General features: G+C 35.8%; 1 protein-coding gene across 1 annotated transcript in view; it reads right to left on the bottom strand.

Annotated features, from left to right (window-relative positions):
* LOC117108719 (kinesin-like protein KIF20A) overlaps window positions 1-19,745 on the bottom strand; it is a 38,318-nt gene that overhangs the window by 11,524 nt on the left and 7,049 nt on the right. Inside the window, exons 2-10 of the mRNA XM_033250838.1 lie at window positions 14,784-14,984; window positions 13,010-13,272; window positions 12,339-12,528; window positions 11,572-11,677; window positions 9,996-10,217; window positions 7,916-8,099; window positions 7,337-7,489; window positions 7,030-7,192; window positions 6,526-6,732 (exon numbers count right to left, since the gene is read on the bottom strand). Of these exons, the coding sequence (XP_033106729.1) occupies window positions 6,526-6,732; window positions 7,030-7,192; window positions 7,337-7,489; window positions 7,916-8,099; window positions 9,996-10,217; window positions 11,572-11,677; window positions 12,339-12,528; window positions 13,010-13,272; window positions 14,784-14,984 (1,689 nt within the window). The remainder of the gene's footprint in view (window positions 1-6,525; window positions 6,733-7,029; window positions 7,193-7,336; window positions 7,490-7,915; window positions 8,100-9,995; window positions 10,218-11,571; window positions 11,678-12,338; window positions 12,529-13,009; window positions 13,273-14,783; window positions 14,985-19,745) is intronic.

Here is a 19,745-nt window from a genome sequence, read left to right on the forward strand (position 1 = left end):
CATTTCTGAGGGTGCGACACTAAACAAGTATATTTTTTTTTTATTTTCAAAATAATTTGATATAAAATTAATATAAAATAAATGTTATTGTTTATAATTATATTATTTTGAAAAATTCCAATAAGCAGTACATATTTACGATGGCCCACAAGGGACACACTGCAAAATCATTTCTTTTTTTGTTTGCAGCGTTTCTTTTCTGTTTCCATGATTTCTTTTTTGTTTGCAGCATTTCTTTTTCTTTGCAGTGTGTCCCTTGTGGGCCATCGTACATATTTAATATGAAAACAAAATCACAGATACAAAATGAAAATTAAATGGATGATAAGCTTAACTTATTTTAAAAAATAAATTAAGTATATAATAATAAATTTTTATTTTGTATCTGTGATTTTTTTTTTTTTCATATTGAAAATGTTCCGACACTGAAGTGAATAAATGTACAAGGTATAGAAATCGATTTCTTACTCATTTGGCTATTTGTTTGTGATATTTATTGTAATACACTCACCATAACAGAAAATATTATATTAAAACATTTAACACACAAATTTATAGAAGTACATCATTAGTTATTTTCATACAATTTATTTTCTGAAAATAATATGGTGAGTTGGTATCAATATATTTTACTAGTTGAGCAGCTCATTTTGCTAGTTACATTTTTAACAACTAGCACATTTTAGCAATAGGTTGCTAGTGGCTAAAAAAGTAAATTTCTAGCCCTGTCGAACTAATAATTAAATCATAAACAAATAATCAAATTTCTAAATACGATAAATAAAGTCCTAGTTGTAGTGTAGCTTAAGATGGCTGGCAAGCAACAGCTATCAAACTAACCAATAACAAGAGCTCATTTAAATTTTAGATATCCGGTAACTTTATAATTCATGTTAGACCACCATTAGATTAATTAATTTTCTATAACAAAAACTATATAAGTCATTAACATAAAATGATGGAGAATTTGAAATCACTGAAAATTTGCTTTCTTTCAAGAACTATTGTAGTTGGGACTTGCACTTGGGTGGCACCATCTATGTTGTTTAGGGGTTTCCCTTAAGGTTTTTTTTAACTAGCCAAGTGGACCAGTAAATTAATATTTTTACTGGTCCTCAATCCCTTTCACTAGCCACTATCTTGCCAACTTCGAAAGCCCCAAATACCATATTTGTGTATTTGCTGGCCATCACCGATGAAGTAACACTGACAGATACAGAAAAATCGTTCTGTTGTGTCTGTATGAAATATAAATACAGGAATCTATTTGTATGTACAGTGCACACAATACGATGTTCGGTACGGTGTTCGGTTTTCCGGAAAGATTGGTTTGTGGAACATTTCTATTGAATCCTTTCCGAATAAGGTAGGCCAGTTAGGGCCTAGCCTAAATGAGGCTTAGCATAGCCCAGTCAGTGAATTCGGTATGACTAGCCTACAAAAAGTTAACATATTATTTAACATATAATACGTACAGTACCTGTTGTTTAGCTGTAGTGCACAGCAAATTGAATTACTGTACCAATAAAATGAATGCTTTTACATTGTTTTTACGTGCATTTTCGGTCTGACATTTTTTTCTAAACTGTAAACACAATGCATTCTTCGCAGTCACGATGCGAAATGCATTGTAAATATCAGGTCATGTGGCTGGGTAAAAATCCCATGTGCTTGGCTGTCATGATGTCAGATCGCCTCATAGTGCGTGACAACTTGCTGAATTTTTAATTAAACAAATTTATTAAAATAAATAAGAAACCCTCGTGGTTTTGTTTTAGAGTCAAATCTAAAATATATCTAACAAATTTAAATTTCATTCTCTGCAAATTTCCTCCGTAATTAGCAATGTTTTTGGGGAATGTGAGTGTAATTTACATGTAGACTGATATATGAATCTAATGACATACCAAATCCAAATTAAACGTCTACTGAAAAAGAGCCGTTGTAGAAACAATTGCTTAATTGAGTTCCTTTTTCATTTCAGGTTGATTACAATCGATTTTTTAAGTATTCATAAGGCGATTTATGCACTTTATTAAAACAATGGAAGGCATAACTATCACTTTATCTAACATTTTACTGGTGTGTCGTTTTAATTAATAGATAATCTCCTTGACAACGCTATTGGGACTATGCTCTGTACGAAGGGTTCATTCACAGTATTTCGTCCGGAAATCGTTGCGTTGTTTATTAACTTTTTGTCCCACGTTGCATTGTGGAATGGATACATGACATGGATGTTTTAACTTCACGGTGCTCACACAGACGGAAATCAACTTCTCCTTGTCGCTGTAACATGCGGAGAAGGTGATTTCTCTCTGTGTGTCTAGTAGCCATGGATTCCTCCATGACCTAGCTACTGCGTGATGTTTATCTGTTCGCCTTGAATGACTGGGCCCAAGGCTGTTCGTAGCTGACATTGGACGCTAAACAGAAAAATTTCTTTGGTTTTTTTTCATTTTCAGGGGACAATTATATATATTTAATTCTCAAAACTAACTAATAATCAAAAAGAACATTGGAGGTAACCAAATCTAAAAATAGTAATGCCGGCCATTATTAAAGAGCTTATGACATGACTTAAATTTGGTTATTTTCGTCGTAAATACGTTCTATATATTATCAAATTTTGATATCTAACCCAGTTTTTCCAATATTTTATGAAAAAAGTGATTTTTGGTGGTTTTTACTGGCGCTAAATTTTAAGCGAAGTCCGAAATCTTGAAAATTGCTAAGGTCACAGGCCAGTCAGTGTGTGACGTCATTAATTGTAGTCGTCCAGAAACGCGGTCGCTGAACTCTGATCTTCAGCATTGTTATCGCGAGCGAACCTTTAGCTTTATAATTATATACAAGTTTACTTTCGTATTACAATATTATGCCAGTCAATTGTGTGGTTGGTGATTGCTTTCTTACTTCGGCTGATGATGTAAGTTTCTTCGGATTTCCTAAAAATCCAAGATTGAGACGTCAATGGACGCGTTTTGTACAATTTACGAGGGCCGATTTTTCTAGCCCCGGTGAATACTCCAAGATATGCAGCATGCACTTTGACGATAACACCTGCTTTGAGTCGTCCTGCATCATGAAGAGAAAGTTAGGACTGCCGTATAAGTTAAAACTAAAGGCCGATGCAGTTCCAACAATAAAGAAATATAAAGCCACGGCCATTACGGATAAAGAGAAAAGGACAAGTTCTGTCAAACGCCGGAGACGAGACGTAAGTGTGAAAATACCAAATTAGATAAACAAAGCGAGACTGGCCAAAAAACAAAGGAATACCGTCGGCGGTACCCGTCGGCGTGTAGCCTAGCCTACGAAATGATACACGAGACATGTACCTGTATTTTTAGCTCAACTAAGCCTAGGAAATAGCCATAAAATACAGAAATTTGCTATTAACAATTTTGAATACTGTATTCAAAACTGTATGTACTGTATGGCCTAGAGTCTGAGGCTAGATATCAACCAAGGCTAGGGCCTAGGCTAGGCCTATTCTACTCCCTAGAGGCCTAGTAGAGGTAGAGGGTGAAGGAGGAGTAGAAAAGAGTTAGGCTACTGCAACGATGCTTATAAATGATGTTACTAACATAATAGTGTAAGTCTGACAAACTACTTTTTATTTAAAGGTGGTTGATGAAATCCTTCAACAAGATGAAGTTGTGGAACAGCAAGCACCAAGCACCCCTACTACTACCTGCTGTATGCCATTGCAAACCATCGAAAATGCTTCAAACCACATGGCTTCTTTTGTCAAGGACTACCAGAGCCAGCAACTTGCCAAGAAAAAACAGGTGAGTCAAATATTCAAGTTAATTTTACGAGGCAATGCTTATTACTAATTTAGACCCTCCCCTCTTTATGCACTTGTTTGTACTAGGCCTATATATACAATAATATATTGAAAGGTACCTACGATGTACTAACTCATGCAATAGATGCTGCTGCATCGTGAATATAGTACTGTAATGTATTTTCATTAAACTTCACAGAGTCCCGCTCCAAAAAAGAAGACTACCAAATACAAGAGGTCTATACGTATTCAAGTTTGCCCAAAAATGGTTACAAACGGTAGGCAAATTGTATGTTATCATATAAGGTTTCCCACTGTAGTACAGAATATATACAATATAGTAGCTGGAAACACTAACATAGGAATTCTGAAGTGGTTGAGCATAGGATACAAAAAGAAAACCTTGCTGTAGATTGTCAAATGGGTTTGTTTTGTAGAAGTTAATTTAGAAGACAAAAACTTAAATCCATCCTTTCAAAATTGAGATACGGTCATAAATATATTCAATTAGCAATTCTTCTTTTTAGAAACTCAGACTGATCCTGTAATCACTGGATTAGATGTATCCCCTGTTGCATCTCCTATGATCATTTCATCTGGACAACCATCAGTTGAGAATGTCGATTTCACTGCAGAGCCAGTCAACTTTGAACCAATGTCAACATCGTCCCCAATTGTAAGCGATGCAGAGTCATCTCCTGTCAAGAGTGATAGAGGAGATAAGACTTTTGATCCCATGGACACACATCTTGACTCATCTTTTACAACGTAAGTTGATAATGACATTCTCCATCTCACCATTCTATTAATATGATCAGGTATGGATCCAGAGATGTCAGAAAAAGTGGGGGGGGAGGAGGATGTAAGTGGTGGGGATTGAGACAACATTACCATGGACTTTAGGGGATACCTGGTGTTGTACATGCCATAAAAGTAAATTATGTGGTGGTTTGGGTGAACATGAATGTGATCATAACCTGTAGTAAAATTTTAAATTTTTATCGCCATGATGTAGGTCAGAGAGTGATACACCAAAATCTATGGACCCAGCAGATGAGAGAAAGTTTATCGTCTTCGAAAAGCAGCTACTTAATCTGTTTTGTTCATGCAATGTTTGCCATTGTCCAACCAAACCAAAGATAGAGAGGATAACTGGGACATGTGTCACCATTACACAAAGGTGCAAGTTTTGTCAAGAGAAGCGTGAGTGGTGCAGCCAACCCAGAATCAAGGATACAGCAGCTGGAAATATCCTTTTGTCAGCCACCATTCTTTACTCCGGTTCCTGTGTTCGTAAGATGCTACGTGCACTTTCCCATATAAATCTGTGCGTCATATCTGAAAGGACATATTATCGACACCAACAACAATATTTGCAGCCTAGTATTGTTAGAGTCTGGAAACGACAAAGACAAGTGTTGGTTGAGGAGGCAATAGAACACAGGAAGCCATTGGTATTAGGTAAGCTAATTTTGAAGAGGGCAATTGTAAAATACTGTACAAACTTTAATAATTGGTTGATTTTTTAAACTTAAGTGATGATGTTGGATGAGAAGTAAAAAACACTTACAGGCTTATAAATCTTTCAAGGTTACTTTGAAATAATTTTGTCAATTTTATTTTAGGTGGAGATGCTAGGATGGACAGCCCAGGGCACACAGCCAAATTTGGGTCATATACCTTGATGGATTTGGAAACAAACAAAATTCTGGATACACAACTGGTCCAGGTAAGACCTGAAACTTATTTATAGATACAGTATGCCGTGTTTTGTGTGTGTGTTTACATACTGTGTAGCATTTTTTTTTGTACACAATAAATACTTTTTCCTGATTTATTGTAATTTAGAAAAACATGGTTGGTGGGAGTTACCATATGGAGTTGGCTGGACTAAAACTTGGAGTGGCTGCAATTCAAGCAGAGCAATTGAAAATAAAAGATATTGTGACAGACCGACACCTACAGGTTGCAAAGTGGATCCGAGAAAACATGAAGGATGTCCAACATTTCTATGATGTGTGGCATGTTGCAAAAGGTACTACTTCATTTTTGTTTTGTTGATTTTATTGTGATTTTAGATTGGATGTTGTTATATGAAAATTATGTATGTAAATAATAACACAGTCAGATGTAAAGCAGGAATGATAATTTGTTCAGCTTGATAAAATTTGACTTACACAAGGTTACTTACACAAAAACACTTTGAATTATTTTTTAAGGTCTCGGAAAGCGGGTGCGAGCACTGGGAAAACAAAAGGATTGTGAGGTTGTGCAGGAGTGGGCCAAAAGCATCAACAATCACATATATTGGGTTGCCTCTTCTACCCCTTATGGGGATCCTCAAGAAATGTTGGCAAAATTTGATAGCCTGAAGAACCATGTCCAAAACATCCACACAGGGCACTCCTGTCTCTTATACACATCCAGATGTGTATAACAGACCGATAAATAGTCACACAGCGTACGCTCGGCTTTGTTTACCTTTTGTCTCCAACTTATGACGTAGCAACGATGACCTTTCGGGTTGCCACTTTTTGAAGACGGTTTCTCCCAATTTTAAATAACGACATTTTAAAAGATGTTTTTTATATTAACTGGGTCGAATTGTCAAATACAAAAGCTGGATTCGTATTCTAGAATTTATTTTCTATCATGTACAACCAAAAGATCGACGATATGTGGAATCTGTGTCATAAGCTCTTTAAAAATTAAATTGTTGAAAGAAAATTTACTTTTTTGTACGAGTTTTCCTCCTCATCCTCTTCTATAATAGTGTTTTCAGATCCGCTCTTGTCTGGCATTTCAGTCCAGGCAATGCTCTGTCTTGAAGCCTGAGGAGTTTTGGCAGCCTGATTATTGGACAAAACTCTAGCAGCTGCTATCTTTGGGTTTATCACCTCTTCCAACTTCTTTTCAAGTTCTGAAGTGACTGTTGTCACCTTGAATGAAAAAGGATGCAAGTGGTAAAACTATGGGCTACTTCTGAATGCTTTTGAAATCATTTATATTGATTACTTGACATAAATTATTTTTCTATATTTTCCTCCTTCATGCATCAAAAAGGTAAAGTTACCATACATTGGTGCTCTATCAATTTTTTGTCCTTCGTATATCTTTTGTTATCAACTCTATCTTGATTGCTACTGTGTTAATTATTAAAGATGTATTGTCTCTTGCTAATATATTGCTTATACATACTACCCACCTCTTGAATGAGAAATATTATTTGCACTAACCTGTTTGGCTATGGCAGAAAACTTGAGCACATGCATAGTCTCATCAAATACTGAGGCACATTGGTTGACATTAACTATCATCGATGCTTTTCCATGACCCATGAAGAAGCTCTGGAACAATCTGGTCAACTTGCTTTCCCGAAACGGAATCACCTTCTGACCTCTAAATACGACAAAATCAGATATTTTTTTCTCATCCATACAATTAAAGACACAAATAAATAACATATTACACTAAAGTGGTAGTTTCTACATTCTATGCTATTGTTAATGAATATTTGCAAAGAGAAATAAGCATCAAACTAACTTTTGTTGATGGTGCTGATTGTATCTCAACACCTTGATGCATTTTCTTAATGTCAGCAGCGAGTTGTTAATGTTGGCAGCCTCCTTCATTCTGTCTCCAACACTCGGTGTCCTGGTAGACCTCTCAGAGCCTGCCAGATCACAAAATGACAACCTATATATTTAAGAAAAAACAATTAGGGTAGTTATATACAAATCAAACCATTCTTAAAGGTGATTTGTAGAATTTTAAACAATTATAGACCATTTTCGCGAAATTTGGATTAATTCAACGATAAAAAATAAACGAGCACAAATATTTTTAAATGGCAAAAACATGAAATGTTTATATTAAAAACAAGTCTACGTCTTGAAAAGCTATTTCAATGTCCTATCTGTTGTCTACTGCTGCTATAGCAAAGGTCTAGCGGCGCTATCTGCTGCGTGGTGCCCTACTTGCACCTAGCCAGCTGCTCATGCTATGCTGCTGGAAGTCCACCAGTGAGTTGCGAGACGCTGTTTCAAAACAAATCCAATAAAATGGTTTATACATTACTCCCACAACTTGAGATAATATAACAAATTCAGGAAATTTACTCACATGCTGACTCTGGCTACATGTGGCTCGGCCATGTCAACAACACGTAGCACTTTAATTCTGAACATGCAGTGACTACGGCTGGAGCGGTAGTTCAGTTTGGTAGAAGCAAAGCTTAGATTCTTCTGGCCAATCTTGAGCATCTTGTATGCTTCATCAGACGATGTGACCATCACCTCTGTCAAACCTATAGAATCAATGAGCAGCGCTATCTATCATTGCTAGCACTTCTGAGTCACTGCCACTTGAATTGTTATACAGCAATTATATTCTTTATATTCAAACATGACTCACACTATTTAACGTTACTCAATTACATTTATAGCTTTACCCTTAACTTTAAAGAGACAACTAAAAGCACTGACGACTATCATCTACAGCACGGAAGACGACTACTGTGAAATTTGGAAACACTGCTGCAAAAGTGCATCTGCGCAGGAGGCATGGTTCATGTAACAGGGGACATTTTTAGAATAAAGTTGTTTTCGCCCTAGACAGCCACTGTTTGGCGTTTAGTGTACAGATAACATTTGGTGCCGAAGGCCTTTTATCAAGTAACATTGAGATTATATTAATTCAGGGGAGGTATGTCACCAATTCTGTCTGCTAAGCGTTAAGCTGGACATTTTACTATCCAGATGTTTGTCTGTCAGAGTTAGGAAGCCAATGTTTGAACTAATTTTGTCTGATAGTGTGTGATTTTTGATTATCCATGCATGTGGCGAAGACAAGCCAAACCAGTCACTCGTCGCAAATCGTGAATTGAGATATAGCCCAAAACATGTTGTAAGGACAAACAATTTGAAATATTTTTTATTGCATTAAACTTACCTTTATATATCTATGTATCATGCTATCTCATTAATTTTCCTAATTTCAACATAAAAATTACATTTTTGTACGATTTTGTGAGGGTCTCTCCTTGAGAAATATTTGAAATCTGTATTTTTCTGCCGTGAATTTGCCAACTTTCGTTTGCAGTGTACGACGTCATGTTTCAAAGAAAGTGTTTTGTGCTTGGTACAAGTGTAAGGTTATTCAATAAGCTTTCATTGGATAAAATAATCTACAGATCCTCATTGTAACCAATTATAACATTTTTAAGTGACGTAAACAAATTATATTTGGCCTTAACAACGCGGTGTTAGAAGAAGCACTCTGATTGGTTAACATGATATGACGCAACAGCCTACTGCATATGCGCATGCTCAGATACACTTCGTTTAAAACAAACATGTTCGCACATCAACGCACATTACAGTTGAGTGTCCGGTATGGATGATAAAGAAGAACTCTGCAAAAAGTTGCGGTATTACCGAGAGCAAATTGTTGGTGATGAAACTTGCAAGTTATTCAACGACTTTTTCGGTACGGATGTCGATTGTACTAGAGATGAAGATGAGGAAAACGACCTCTCAACTTCAGGGCCTGCCTTTGCGTTTGCAGACTCAGACGACAATAACATGGTTCCTCTTGTTAGGCCTAATGTTCAAAACCTAGGCTTAAATAACGATGTAGGAATGATTTCAGTACCTTCGACGATATTTGTACTACGATTAAATATACAAGGCATGGCAGGATTTCAATAAAATTTGGAAGTTTCTGAGAACTATGTATGTCAATTAGGTGTGCCAAATTTCAACAAGATCTAGCCACTGTAACTACCCCGTTGCTAGGGAAATGTTTTGCTATGTTGTTCAGCGCGGGTCGCTTCAACGCTCAAAGGGGTTCACAGCGCGTCGGTAAACTTTCAAGGCTGAATTCTCAAAAGTTGTTCTCTGTAGAGCAGTACATTTAAACTTGCATAACTATGCAACAAAAAGTTTCATTTACTTTACTGATTAATAATATCATAAAAGGTCAAAATCGATTTTTCCGACGAGTGACTGGTTAGGTTTGTCTTCGCCACACATGTAGAAATTGAGTTTGACAGACGAAAAATGTGATTGAATGCTCAGCTGAAGCTACAATGCATAAAAGGATAAAATTATTAAATGTGTACCAGTCAATAAATACAACAGGTTGTGATATAATGTTTAAACTTTATAAAAATTGATGTAAATAAAATAATTTATCACCATACCTTTTATATAAACATTACCATTCTTGTCCTCTGCAAGTTTCAGTGTAGGTCTACGAGCTTTCTTGCCCTTGGGCATAGGCTCTAGTAGATCATATATATATTCATTGTATATTTCAACAAATGAAATCCAGATTGAAAATTTGACTGGTCCCTGTGACTCAATTTCTACCGACGTGTTGTCTGTAATTCTCAGATTAATGTCGTTTAAGATGTTGGAAACAGCTATGAAAACATGAAAATTACAATTAAATGAATTGTAAATAATATGCACAAAATATAGAATGAAACAAAATTTATTATGAGCTAAAATGAAGCAACTGACAACTATAATTGAGACAAAACTGATGAGCTTCATAGTGTACATTAAAGCCAGGCTAGGAACTGGGGGTAAAAGGGGCATAACCACCATCCTGCATCCCGTAATGTGAAAGAAAAATTGTATTCTACACTGGTCAGACCACACCTTGAATATGGTAGTGTCGCATGGAGTTCCTTTACAAAGAAAAATATTACTTCTCTTGAGAAAGTGCAATTGTTTGCAATGACTAAATCCAAGAAAAGCAGTGTGACCGATATGCTGGCTAAACTAAATTGGATGACACTAGAATCTCGACGAGAAATAAATCAGCTTGTATTCCTTTATAAAGTTATGAACAAAAAAAATCAATATTAAGTCAGTTGTCTGTTTGCCGAAGATAAATAGACCATGTAGGAGCCATAACGCCCAACTTTTTGAAATTGTAGCCAAAACTAATATTTACAGTAGAACCTCGTTTTTATGTACCCCAGTTATACGAACCCTCAGTTTTACGTACGCCTCGTATGGACGATGACGTCATCAAAAACCCCGAAAATATTCAAAACAAACGGCCCTTTTGAGAGCAACCATAATTAAAAAGACTATAACAATAAACTACAACAATTAACAAACCATAATGCAACGTATTTTCATTAAACAGCAACATTGATTGAGTCTTATACCGGGTTGTTATAATCTAAAACCATGTGAACTGAGTGAGATGAACAACTACCGATGGTGCTCAAAATTATTGCTTTCTGATCCTTAGCTTCGTGTGGCAAACCATGGAAGAACTCGTCTGGTCGAATTTTCTACACGAAGCTGAGTAGACATAGTTTCGTACACGAACGCTAATTGGTTGGCTCGCCCAGTGCATAGCACATGGTTGCTGTTTCACGTTCACGAACGCTAATTGGTTGGCTCGCCCAGTGCAGCGCACATGGGTTTAGTTTGTCTCAACAGGCCTAGACAACCACAGCTCTGTTGTTTAGAATAGGCATGAAGGGGAATTCCCAAGTTATACCTTTGTCGTATAGGTAATCTTACCAAGTATTAATTGATAAATGGGAGTTGCCATTTAAAAGTAAGTTGTTATATTACAAGGTCAGTAATCATTTTCGCTGTAAAATTTTTGGCAAACATTTTTTAAATACACTAATATCTATGTTCAAGTTGATATATTTATAATCTACAATTTGTTGAACTTTGGCTTCTTGTAGTGATAATGCACATATCGTACCAGAAACAAAAACTTGAATAACATCCAAGTAAACTTACATTCTCCATCTTTTGTTTCATCTAGGGCTATTGAAAATGTTGAATCCTCAGCAATTGAGTTTTCTGATAATCTTGAAGAGTCTGATTCAGAAACATTGCTGTCATCCTAAAATAAGAAAACAGAATATCATAATATTCATGACTTTCCGGGATTTTTTAAAATAAAATTATATAGGGAAGTAAAAAATATGCATTGCATAAAATATATTTGTGAAATCTACAAAAAGGAATTATGAATGCTAACCTCTAGCTGCAATAAAGGAATGCCCAAACAAATGTACTGCACAGTGTGGGTACCTCAGTGGCAGATCCAGGAATTTTAAATAGAGGGGCCTAAGAAGGGACTTTTTGAGATGGAGAGTCTAGACCACCTCAGCCCTACCATGGTTGGAGCTGACGCAAGAAAGTTTATGATTATATGGCGCTTCTAGATGGCCGGAAATGGCACTCTCAGATTTCAATTCATTTATTTTGCCGAAAAATAATTACAATACCACTGTACCTGGAATGGATGAACACAGTTAAAGGGTATATTAGTAGAAATACTAATAACCAACAAACACTTTTGTACTTCATGAAATCATTTCTAGACAATAACATTTTTAGTGCATGTTCTTGTTATGTTCCTTGGTAAAACTTTTAAACATAAAAAGTATACAATATTTTTGTTTTTGTTTAAATTAATATTTTATTCATGATGTTCTGTTTGATGAGTTGTAAGAATGTAGGTAGATAGATGAGTACAGTAGGTCAGAATAAAAACATACTCCAATATTGGGAACAGCTAAACGCAAAACTGCGGCTTTCTTATCTTCCTCCGCCTTCAGTTGTGTTTCATTCAGCATAATGACATCAGCAAACAGCTTAGGTTTCATCTGCATTCCAGGGTAAAGCCTGCCCTTGGTGCTGTTAAAGATAACATCTAATGAACGTGGTAAGATGCCTCCATCCTGGGCACTACCTGTATTTAATTAAAAAGCAGACACATTTTTTTTTATTATTTTTTTTTATTTATGTAAATTTTGATAAATATCGGCAAAAATTCTCTTATAAGTTTTTCTATCGGATCAAATTAGCTGCACCAACACTGTAAATATATCGTTCTTTTACAAAGCAGCATATTCGTAGCTCATGTCAGAGTGATAGGTTCAAACGGCAGAAACATGCATTCCCAAGAAAATATGCAGATTTTTATGACTTTCAGTTGTAAAAATACTAACTTAAAGTCACAAAGAATGCATTTCCTGGCATCTAGGGAAAAAAATGTTCTGGGTGCCTACACCCTAGGAGAGAGATTTTTAAATCAAAGGTCTCGCGCCTGCCAGTGCAAATTAGTCTAACTTGGAAAGTCTGTCGATGACTCATACATTGTTGTTTTCTAGCGGGTTTGAGGAAAGGAATAAAGAAATATGCACTAAAAATAAACTTAAGGATTAACTTGCCTTGTATTGTGTGTGTTTTCCCAGCATTTGTGACACCATACGTAAACACTAAGCTGTTCTGTCCATCTACAAAATCCTTCACGGTTCCTAACATCATCTCATCAAAGAACCGCTTTTGACTGGTGTCTTCATGAAAAATGTTTGAGAAAGTATATTTGTGCGTCAAAGCTCCTCCCACACGTGTAATATTTTTGAAGTTGAAGCTTTCATGGGGGGCATGCGTTAGTAGAAACGAGTTATCCACCACTTCCATACAATTCTGTTTGAATAGAATATTCACAAAAAATCATTATTCTTTGTTCACACAAGTTTTATAAGTAAGTAATGACGTCATTATTTCATTTCCACATAATTTTAAGATTTCTAATTTGATTTAGAAATAATAAAAAACAATGTGTAGAGCAAGTGGTCCAGTAGCTGTCTGGCAATGCGGCTGCACTTTAGCTTTTTATTGGATTGGATTTATTCAGTCGTACAATTAAGTTTGCTTTTTGTTTATCCCGTTGCCGACAAGGGTGTTGTCCTGTCTTTTTTGTCCTTGTATTGTTGTTTTAACTGGTGAAATAAAAAAAAAATAAATGAAATAAATAAATGAAAATGAAATGAACACCATAGACATAAAACCACAAAGACTTTTGGTGATTGGGCAATACACCGGGAGAGTATTCCTCTGCTCTTTTACGAAGAGCTGTGTTCTTTAACATGCAAATGGGACAACAGCTTAGTGTCTCTTCTGCCCTACAGCAGAGACACTGGGGAGCAGCAGATGGAACTGAACCAACAGACGGAACTGAACCGAGATATCCACGGTACATCGCATACACAATGGCTACCAATTTAGCAGATTTAGCACATATCTCAGCTTCTCAACTTTGAGCAGTTCCCTCAATGGTGGATTCGGACGTAAACTCAATTACATGGGTAATCTACTAATAACCTCGGCGCTAAATGTGACGGTCGTTCGGACGAGTAAAATAACAATCCATTTACCCATTAATTTGACGGAAGTTACGTATTTTACAAGCTTCTGCAAGGTCAGAATTCTGAATAGTTTGGGACCTGAGTGACGACCCCGTGTCAATTTAGCAATGTTTTCGCGGCAATTTCAATACTTCATACACGAATTTACGCTATTTCTGCTTACTTTTTATACAATTTACTCATTTCCTTTGCGATTATCCTTACAAATTGACGCCGAATTATGATTAACCCAGCCGACATAACTATCCTGACAACTTTAATATTGCTTCTCGACGACGGATTTGATCTAAACCAAGCTTTTCGACGAAGAAAGTACAGCAACGACGAAGACAACGACCAGCGTGGAAAGAAAGCTTGGGCAACAACGCGAAGAATCATGCAGCGTGGTCGCGAGGTTCGTTTTGTCCAGTGCACTCTGACCCGGCGTTGTTTACAAATCTGAAGGGTCAACTTGTGACCTGGGCCTTGTTACGAGTGATTAATTACGCCTTGAGGCAAGGTGTTCATGAAATATCCAGTAAAAAAGGTGGGTTTTTGGGCCAGATGTTTTTCAAATTTTCCATACCCAGGGGCATTATTTAATTGCCGCACGCGACCGCTCAGCTGGTGGTACCCAGTTAAATTTTACTCGTCCGAATCGGCCCAATATGCATTTACAATATTGCTTGTGTCCTTGGCAAAGGCAAAATTTGGTTGTCTCTCTCCACCCAGGAGCATGAATGGATACCTGATAGGTTCAAACACAAGTACCGTATCATGTCCGTTTTAGAATGGATTATAGTAGGCTACCTGTGACTCGCCATCTTCTACTTCAGTACCAGTGAAGGGCCGGATTCTCAAATACACTTTAATCGGTTCACTACTGTGTGCGACCGATTGTCGTGTCATCTTCATTGGCGTAAGCAAGTTCTCAAAGAGATCTTTGCAGGCAATGCTTCCTGTTGATATTTCAACATCATCATCTGAAAGGTCATACTTCAAAGTGGCCATCTGAAAAACAGTATACAACATTTAAGCCAGACTGTATGTAAGGGCTGTGTGGGGAATATAATGCTTCCTTCATAACAACATTGGAACGTATGTCATACTTCAGTCATGACCATCTGAAAAACTATGTACTATGAGCATGTCACACACGTTAAACCCTTAAGTTGTACCAATTAGGTTATTCTTAAATTGAAAAATTTGTAAACTAGATCAGGTGTCAGTTTCTGTCGTGTGGGGGGTGGGGGTGGGAGGTGTTTGGTTATGTTTAGTTTGACAGTGTTAGATTTTCGTGACTTCTTAGTAATGATTCAACACAGTAGCTTTAAGTTCTCAATGGTTTATTTAACACAACCATAAATGTCAACGTACAACAAAGCAAAATAAATGAATTCAAAGAACAACAAAAGTCGAAAGTATGAGTACACCCATTGCACCACATGTGCAAACATACCACATACTACTAAACATAAACTTGCAGTATCATCAACTTAGTGAATTAAATCCATAGAGATATAATAAGAATACTAGAGCGCTAACTGCAATGTATTCGATTTTCGAAATACGCAGAGCTATGTGTGTGTACCATCCAAGATGGCTGCCATAGATTTAGCCAATCAAATTTCGCCTAAGCACCATCGTTTGCAATTGCGCCCTCAATTTACTTAAAAAGTTCAGTACAGCTAGTTACCCGTATGTTTGAAACTCGAGCGTTGCTGTGTTTGGGTGTAATGTACACGATTTTAATTTTCATTCCTTGGTACTTTATTTTTGAATAAGATGCTCCACTTGGCCTCGTTTTGGCTATGATAGTTTAATAATTTGTTATTACCATTACTCATTATCATTAATGAAATAATAGTCAGTCAGAGGGCTTATTTATGGTAATAATATGTATAAGCCTGAAGGTGGCGCTTTACTACGACGGCCATCTTGGATGGTACACATACATAACTCTGCATTGCTTCGCCATCTTGTCAGCACTCTAGTTGTTTAATAGCTCTATGATTAAATCATAGTACTTGGCAACACAAAATGCCAACATATGCATCAAAATATTTCAGTAGTTGTATCTTCTTAACAGTTCACCTGTTGTAAATAATAAGGATAATAGTATAAAACTTTACACTGTTTTAAATATAGACTATAATACTATATTTTATCTAAAAATAGAACTTATTGTCATGCATTGCATTTTTATCAAGCCTAACAAAATTATGAGCGACAACAATAGCCTCATTACTTTTGTTCCGTCTAATCAACACTCATGATAAACCATTCAAATCTATAGTTGAAATCCTCATATAATAATCATTGTAATAAACATTATTATTAGAGCAAAGTAATACTTGTAACTTTCATATAGGTACATAATCTACAGAGTACCTTAATCATGACACTATTCATGATACAACAAAATAAAATACAGTATTAATATACCATTTTTCCATCATGACACTATTCATGATACAACATATAAATAATTCCTTTATCACAACACCGGCCTACTCACGATATATACACATCGTGGAAGGTACCGGAGCCCAGCATACTGTGCTGCCTAATTTGTGCCAGCGTGCACACGGGTTTGATAGCGATGCTGCTTCGATATCAGATGTTGAAATGTCCCACCCTAGTCACCCTGGTTTTTCAGTGCCAATTATCACTATTGTTTTGGCATTCGCATTTCTTATTTAAAGTTTTTATTTATTTCGTTTGGTTATTCATCTTGGCCTAAAGCTCAGACTTGTCAATGCACCATGATAATCTTTGACGGATACCAGCGCATTATAAATGTCCATTTATTATTATTATTATTATCATCAAACTACTATTCATGATACAAAAGTATTAAACAACATATAATAAAAATATAAAACAAATCATACCCTACACAGGTCTTCAAAATGAATCTTAGAAATAAAAATGTGTAGTAAAATGGTTTCTTGGGTTCAAACATGAATCTTGAATAAAAAAAAACCTCTGCGTTGTAATATACACCTTAATTTCTTGGCTTCAGTCTCTGAAATGTGCCAACATGTCATCTTAAAGCCCCATTCCCGGCAAAATTTCAATTTTTAAGAAAAATCTGATTTTTGTATAATGTTATAAAGATTTATAAATATAATACGGAATTGCTAGTTTAACTGAATTTAGACATTCCTAAGAATGAAAAAAATGTAAAATAAGACTGAAATTTGATTTTTTTGTGTTCCACACAAAAAATAAATGCGGATGAATTTTTCATTTTCATTTTGCGATAGGTCGTGAGAAGAAATAACGTAGGCGCCGAAAACATTAGCCTATCCAGCGCTGCTAGGCTAGGCCTAGCCTTACCTCGATTTAGGTTCTGTTATCACACATAAAAATGGCCGAAATGATATTTTCCGTTGCTAGTATTGACACTTGTGAAATATAATATTTCATAGGAATTATTTAAAATTTGTTAAAAAACTGATTCTGACTGAGATTTTGACACACAACAAACATATCTCAGCCAAACCGAACGACCGCATTGTGCGAGATGCGAAGTACAAAACCTAATCTCATTAGAGAAGGCGCACTTTATTGACTGTATAAAGTATACATAAAAGCGAGAGTATTCCAGTGGATGCGATCTACAACCTCTGAATTTGCCTAGTAACGATGAATTCGTCGAGAAAATGGTAATATTTTATGAGAAATAGTCTGTATTTCTCATTCTTTTTATTCTTTTGTGTAAAACTAAAATTCATGCCAATATTTTTCCATGATTTATAATAATTGGAGTAATGCAAATGCATATTTTCTAAAAAAATTCATTTTTAGTGAAATTTTGCCGGGAATGGGGCTTTAATCACTAATTTGGGTTTACCACTCAAGCTAGATTAAAAAATTCTTCCACCACTAAATAGTATAGCATAGGGTCTATTTCTTAAAGATGTATTGTCCCTTGCTATTGTCAAAAAATCATAAAAAATTATTTTGAAATAAACTAGCTCATATTGCCATAGCATACAAATTATTAACTGGTGCATAAAAATTATTGAATTTTATAAATGTGTACCCTGATTTTTAAACCAAAAAATTATATAAAAATAATAAGATACTTCCAGTGACTATCATTCTTCGCTGTAAACTGATGGGTAGATTTTTTTTAATACACTAATTTCTATGTTCAAGTTGATAACATTTATGTTACTTCAAAATGGGCAAGTTAATTTCAAAAAATATTTTTATGATTTTTTTTATATTTAGCATGGGACAATACATCTTTAAATGAACAAATAAATATAGGCTAAGCAAGTGGTGATAAGGTTTGGCTTGGGAAGCCTACATAGGCCCCCCCCCCCACTTGTGGTGAAATTTTTTATTTAATTTTTTCTTCCAAATTTCCTGATTGTGATTCAAATTTAGATTTATTTTGTAAAGGAATAATCTATGCTGATGTCGTGATTCATTTTTCTTATACTGGCTGTTGAATTTTTTTCAAAATTATTCATAAAAGTTAATTATAAAAATTAATTAAAATAATTCATTTTTCATTTTTTTCTTTATTTTATAACACCAACTAATAGATTATTTAGGTAAAAAATGTTATTAAATATTATCTTTCAAATGTTATCAAACTTTATTATATTACTGAAATAGAAAAAATTATATTTAATTATATTTGTCACTAAAAAAAATTTCAAAAATAAATTTTGAATCTTGTATGCGAAAGGGTTAAAATTTTGAAAGACTTTGAGGATATTGATCCAGAAGATTTCTTTCCCAAACATCAGGATGGGTATTGACAAACTGCAAGTCAGCAAGGCATGCGATTCATGCAAGCCGTCTACCATCGTGACCACGTCAACTGCAATTCATGCGAGGCAGGACGAATTATGACTGCAGTACCTTAAAACATGTTAAAAATCCGCAAAAGTGACAATGACAATATTTTAATAAATTATATGTTCATATGACTTTCTCATTGAGTACAAGTAATACTAAAATCAAACCATTTCTTTCCATCAAAAAGTGACTTAATTCTACCCAGTCTGGTCATATCCCTGGTAGATTCTAAAATAGGAGTTGCGACACGGCCTCCCCAACCTACAGTATACCAACAGGAACAGGAGAGTGGGGAGGGGGGTTGAATTCTGAATAGACGAATCGTACCCATCTGCATGTATAGTCACGTTTGATAATTAATGTTATTGTTCTTAGGCTACGGTCACACTAGAGTCTCAAGTCTGGCTTGACTCACCGCAGGTGAGATTTCAAGCCAGGCTCGAAATTCTGGGTCGGTCACACTACCTGAATTTAGTTGGATTGACCTCCAAATTAGGAAAGTCGAAACAGGAAGTTAGAGCGCCGCCACAATCAAAATACCGGCCCCGCGCTCGAAACATTCTTGCGGTCGATCTTTACTTCCTTGGAATCGATACGAACACATGCACCCGACTTCGTTAATCGCATTACCGTTGCTGGTTAGGATAATCGATGTAGGTCATAGACCTATGATAATGGACAGTATATCGGATGATCTAGGCCTAGGCTAGGCTCGGATGTAATGGCGATGCTAGTTTTCGGATTTATAAGTGCATTTATAAATGACAACTGATGATTGCGTCTTTATTATAATACACACATGAAGAACTCGCGGGTTTTTTATTCAAGAACTTCTAAACGCAATGGCGTCATCGACTGTGATTGGTCGACAGCCGACGAGGAAATGTCAATCCCGGTCACGCCAGGGTCAATCTGGGTGCTGAGCCAGGATCGAGATAGGTAGATTGAGAG

This window comes from Anneissia japonica, unplaced genomic scaffold (assembly GCF_011630105.1).
Source record: "Anneissia japonica isolate Jap-2015-1 unplaced genomic scaffold, ASM1163010v1 scaffold26_len2425191_cov177, whole genome shotgun sequence".
Classification (NCBI taxonomy): domain Eukaryota; kingdom Metazoa; phylum Echinodermata; class Crinoidea; order Comatulida; family Comatulidae; genus Anneissia; species Anneissia japonica.